The sequence below is a fragment of the Micromys minutus genome, assembly GCF_963924665.1.
Source record: "Micromys minutus genome assembly, chromosome: 17".
NCBI lineage: Eukaryota > Metazoa > Chordata > Mammalia > Rodentia > Muridae > Micromys > Micromys minutus.
In genome coordinates, this window is record NC_137952.1 from 22,180,995 (window position 1) to 22,186,994 (window position 6,000).

Sequence of the window (6,000 nt, forward strand, 5' to 3'; positions counted from 1 at the left end):
CTAATGTCGGTTTCCTCATTTAAGAAACGGATCCTGAGATCAAGTGTGGTAGTGTACACCTTCAATTCCAGCACTCGGGAGGCAGAGGCAGAACTCACGCTGTGTGCAGCTTTATCAAAGCCACTTAAAAGCATCCAACTCAGTGCACAGTGGCAGAGCTTAAGGGCGGAGTCCCATCACTTTTCCAGTGCTCTACAATGTCAGCCTTTACTCTGCAGCAAGGCCTAGCTAGCCCTAAGATACGTCCAGGAAGAAGCCTCCGGTTACAAAGTCTGTCATGCATTTGTTTGACAACTGCTTTGAAACCCTCAGACCTCTGAATATTCCTCACCTTTAGTCATCTATTCTACACTAAACAGTTCCCAGCCTTCCCACTTCTTTCCCTCAGTCTAGCAACCCAAGATCAATCAGGAAACAAAAGATTCTATGGGTAATGAACAGCCAAAACTCTGGTATAAAATATATTAATAGAAATAGTTGTTGAATGCTCATCTGTAATAACACAATTATTTAAAAAATAATCTAAGAATTCACAGAGGAAAAACTGTTGTACAGATACATTATTTTGGAAAGGATTAAAGGAAATAAAACAAAATGACAATGTATGTTATGTATAGGTAATGATTTTTATGTTCTTATGTGTGACTTCTAAAGATTCCAAATTTTCTAACATAAGCAATTATTAGTTTGGTAATGAAAAACAGCATTTTCAATTTTAAAAAAGCTACACAGGAAAGAAGACCTAAGGGAGGAAGGAAGCTTGATTCTTACTTAGAAGGGGGAATAAAATAGTATTTGGAGGCAGATGGAGGGAGGGAGCTGGATGGGAGAGGGGATGGAGAGTGGAATGGGTTGTTCAGGATTAGGTATGGGGAAGGATAGACAGATGGCCATGAGAAGGAATGGAAATCTGCAAATGACAGGGGGTGGGGAAGTGGGGGAGGGGCATCTCCAGGATGTGACAGAGACCTGGGATAAGGGAGGCTCCCACAGAATCAATGTGGGTGACTACAGCTATGGCTCACAGCATTGGGGACATGGAACTTGAAGAGACAACCTCCTGTAGCCAGGCAGGTACCACTGGAGCAATATACTAACCCACCTACAAAACTTTCGACCCAAATTTATCCTGTCTACAAGAAATTCACGGATGGGGGATGGAGCAGAGACTGAGGGAATGGTCAACCAATAACTGGTCCAACTTGAGACTCATCCTATGGGCAAGCACCAACCCCTGACACTATTAATAATACGTCACTATACTTACAGACAGAGTCTAGCATGGCTGTCCTCTGAGAGTCTCCACCCAGCAGCTGACTCAGAGGAATGCAGAGACCACAGCCAAACAGTGGAAGGACCTTGAGGACTCTTATGGAAGAGTTGGGGAAGAATGGTGGGCCCGGAAGGAGATAGGAACTCCACAGGATGACCAAGAGAGTCAACTAACCTGGAACCCTGGGGCTCTGAGAAGCTGAACCCCCAACCAAAGAGCATACACAGGCTGGACCTAGGAACCCCTGCAACTATGTAGCAGATGTGCAGCTTGGTCTTCATGACGGTTCTGAACAACTGGAGCAGAAGCTATCCCAAAAGCTGTTGCCTGTAGGTGGGATATGTTCTCATAGCTGGGCTGCATTGTCTGGCCTCAGTGGGAGAGGATGTGCCTAGCCCTGCAGAGACTTGCTGTATAAGGGTTGGGGGATACCCAGGAGGAGCCTCCACCCTCTTGAAGGAGAAAGTGGGGGGTGGGGTTGAGAGAATGGGAAGTGAGCTGGATGTAAAGTGAATAAATTTTTTAAAAAGTATCAAATGCTTTTGCAGAATTAATCTTTAAAACAATACCAAGAGCACAACTGTTTGCAAGTATATTGTAAAACAAAGGTACTTACTTTGATATCAAAAGGCGATTTCTTCTTGATATGAGGAGCCCAGTATTTACATGCTAGCTGCAAAAGTAAGCAGTATAAATATGAGTTCCAGGTCCACAGCACTGGACCACTTAGACATGTGAAGCTGCTTCCTCAAGCAGACCCAGGACTGGAGAACTGGGCAGTCTTAAAGGTACCGTAAGGCAGCAATTCCATTATCATCCTTGGCCACAATCCAGTAAATACAGTGATGCTTTGAATGGCAACTAACCACCATGGTGTTCAAAATACCCAAACACCCCAAGCCCTGGCCAAACACTATGGTTTATTTACAACCAGAGTAAACCATTTTTGTTCAGTCATAAGTAAATCCAGAGCTCAAGAGACTTAGTAAGCTGTTCATGATTAGTCATCAGCTGAGTTTTCAAAACCAGTTTCAAATTACTTAGAATGTTGATATGTAATGAAATAAGCCTTTAAGTGACTACTAGACCCAGATGTAAGTAGACAAAAAAATCGTTAAGAACCTGTAGTATAAAGGCTGATTATAACAAAGTATATAGAAGCTGGTGTTGTATATTTTAGCAAACTGAAGTGGGTTGCGTAATTGTGGAGAAACGTGGACTGGGGGTGAAGTGGCTCAGCAGTTATGAGCACTTGGTCCTCCGGAGGACCTGCCTGCATTCTCTGTACCACGCTGAGTGGCTTCCAACTCCCTCCCCGTAGTCATACCATCCGGCCCCAAGCACATCATTACACATTAAAATGGAAAAACAAAATAGTTCTTACTGAGGTTTAAAAAACAAACCAAAATCTCTTTTAAAAAATCAAACAGAAACTCTAGCAAGCACATGTTTTAATAGGTAACTGCACTGTCTGGAGGCATACTTCAATACTTGGTGTATAGCTAGACAAACATACAGATGGAAAGATGAATGGACAAATGAAGCCACGTCTGGTGTTACTCTTCCATGAAGCTTTTCAAACACTACCTGACAACTACCACTTCCATCTTTTCTGTTTGTAAATAACTCCAATGTATTCTTAAATTTCTGCACTACAATTATTTCACTTATTATCCATCCTCTTTGAACTGAGACACAGAAGATGGCACCTGTGTGTTCTTTGCATTCACAGCTCAACCCTAACAATCAACATACTCTAAGAGACCTTCTAAAATGTGAGAACATTCCTGTGTTCCCTATGCTGGCCTCAAAACAGACAAGGCTAGCCCTGAACTCCATTCCTCCTGTCTTCATATCCTACGCGCTGGAAAGGACAGACAGGTACCATCTCTTCTCCCCCATTTTCCCTCTCAGTTCATATGTTCCAGCCAGTCTAGCTCTCTTTACACTCAAACTTTAAGGTATCAGCACTTGCCTGGACTGTTTCCGAGTTCTTTCCCAAGTTGCCTGCTTATCTGCACTTAGCTTTAACATAGGTTAAGACGTCAGGGATAGCCTCTCTAATGTGTGTAAAATGATGACAAGAAAGGAAACTGGGTTAAGAGGATCCACTCTTTAGGTACCATGGCAAATTGAAGTAAACTGCAGTTATAGCCATGAATGCATAAAGTTGGGGGGAAGGGAAGGGAGAGGGGGAGGAGAGGGAGAGGGAGAAGGAGAGGAAAGAGGGAGGAGAGGGAATGAACATGAACGAGAGAAAGATGTTGAGCACTCTGGGTAAATACATAGGCCATATCACAGCACTTTCAAAGATTTCTGTCATTATCCCAAGGGCAATCTGAACTGACATTTTAGGAAAACAACTAATGTGTGCAGCTTTGCAGCCGTGAGCACTCTGGAACAATCTGAAGAGTGGGCTGCAGGACAGGAGGAAATATGACAGATCAAGAAGTCTTGGTGGGGACGGCAACTTAGGGTGAAAGAGGTCCAGAAATAGACATACTCCAGGTAGGCATGCAGGGGCTAAGAGAACGTTAAAAGCTTCTGGGCTTCTGCCTTGACAAATCTGCTGAGGCCGGAAAGAAGCGGGAGGGCTTAAATTTTCCCGCACTTACACTCTCAATAACTTCCGAAGAATTAACAAGGATGTGCAAGGCTAAAGGCCCGAAATTGACTTTTCCAAACGAAAGCTCCACAGTGACAGACAATTAACGGCCATAGAGAGATCTAGCTGTAGACAGAGTCTTGTCAGATCAATACAATTCGGAAGCATGTTTTGTAGCCCAACGTGGAGCGGCCTCTTTCACTGTAGCCTTTCCAATGCTTAACTAGTAACTTGCACGTACACAAGATATCAACGACAATACCAACGCCGGGCTTTGGGGTCTCAGCATCCCTCCTTACACAACTGGGCACGCCGGGGCTCACCTGGGTGACGAACTCCGCGTTGATCTGGGACACCGTGGGGGCCACGATTTTCTTGGGCTGCGCAGGAGCCGCCATCGCAGCGGTCGCCTCCGAAGCCGACCAGAGGCTCGTAGCGGCGATTCTCAAAAGCTTTCAAACAGCGGCTGCAACCTAGCCCCGGGGTGCCAGAGCGCCCGGCAGAGACACCCAGGGCTCTCACGGCTCCGCCCGGAACCTAAGAAGTCCCGGCGTTCCCCGGAAATAGAACTAGTGCTCCAGGAAGTCAAGGCAAGTGTTAAGCTTGAGCTAGAGAGTCAGCAGCCGTTACCTATCTCTTTATTGCCCCCTAATGGAAGGAGGGGATATAACATTCAGAGTGCAGGATTAGAGTCTCAGGGAGAGAGGGGAGTGAAAGATTGAATGTGCTTACTAAAAGTGAGAGTTTATCTGAATGCTAAAGAAAGAAGTAGTAAGAAACGAAACCCATTCTCTTGGAACTCCGCGTTGATCTGGGACACCGTGGGGGCCACGATTTTCTTGGGCTGCGCAGGAGCGGCCATCGAGGCACATGTGACTTCTAAAGCTTCCTGGAAGTGCTGATTGCCACACAATAGACATACACAGAGTGTAAAACTTAATACACTTTGAAATAGTTGTATATCTATTAAATCATCACCAGAATTATGGCAATGAGATCACCCAAAGCCATAAGTAGTTACTATGTGTCCTTGTGCCTTCAACCTGTCATCCCTTTTTCTCACGCAGCCTTCACTTGCTCACTGTTTACTAGAGAATTTTTTATAAACTCGATGTAATTTTTAGAGGAAAAAAAAAGAGAAAGATTGCTCAGCGGTTAAAAGCACTGGCTGATCTTCAAGAGGACCTAGGTTCAATTCCCAGAACCCACATGGCAGTTCACAATTGTCTAACTCCAGTTTCAGGGGTTCTGACATTCTCAAACAGACACATGGGCGGGCAAAACACCAACGCACATAAAATAAAAATAAAATTTAAAAAGAGACTATTTTCCACAAGATTTTAGAATGTATTCTTTTTCTACTCACTCAAAATTATGATGTGAGATGCATCTGTGTTATTGGTCATATCAGCCACCGATTCTATTGTCTTGCTAAATAATGGTCAACTTTTCAGACATATTACAATCCACTAATTCAGTGGTGTGTTGATAGGCATTTAGACTGTTTCTAGTTGTTGATTATTAAAAGGAAATCCTCTACAGGCAATTCTTCATCGTGATGTAGAGATACATTTCCTCCGAAGTAACACAGTCAATTGCTGAGTCATATGATGGGTGTGTGTTGAACATTTTAAGAAACTTCTGTCTTTCCAAAGTAGCTGTACCTCTCTAACATCTGCAGCTTGTGCCGTCTTCTTTCCCTCGCTGACTTTTAATATGGATAGTTCTTAAAAGTTGCTTTAGCTATTTTAATAGTTATTTTAACAGGTGCGTCACATTATAGGTATAATTCACGTTTCTCCAATGACTAAGGATGCTGAACATCTCTTTGTTGAGTTTTATGCCTATATCCTCACCAGGGAAATAACTGTTTGAAACTTTTGCCTGGTTTTTATTTGGTCACTGATTTTATAACTCTTGGGTTTGCACATCCCTACCATTCACACATTCATACACAGGCTGAACAGTTTTCTCTGGAGGAATATAGGCAGCAGACTGGCACACCATCAGACTGGCACACCATTCTCCATTAATTGTGTGATATATATCCATCTGCTCAAAATGAGTATTGTGAAAGAAAATAGTTGTAGGTCTGGTGATTAAGTATGTAGATGTAGTTTTT

The 6,000-nt window shown here is 43.5% G+C and overlaps 1 protein-coding gene across 1 annotated transcript in view; it reads right to left on the reverse strand.

Moving 5' to 3' along the window:
* AQR (aquarius intron-binding spliceosomal factor) overlaps positions 1 to 4,365 on the reverse strand; it is an 80,529-nt gene extending 76,164 nt beyond the window's left edge. Inside the window, exons 1-2 of the mRNA XM_080931025.1 lie at positions 4,202 to 4,365; positions 1,890 to 1,946 (exon numbers count right to left, since the gene is read on the reverse strand). Coding sequence (XP_080787151.1) covers positions 1,890 to 1,946; positions 4,202 to 4,276 — 132 coding nt within the window. The 5' untranslated portion in view covers positions 4,277 to 4,365. The remainder of the gene's footprint in view (positions 1 to 1,889; positions 1,947 to 4,201) is intronic.
* Between the last annotated feature and the right edge of the window lie 1,635 nt (positions 4,366 to 6,000).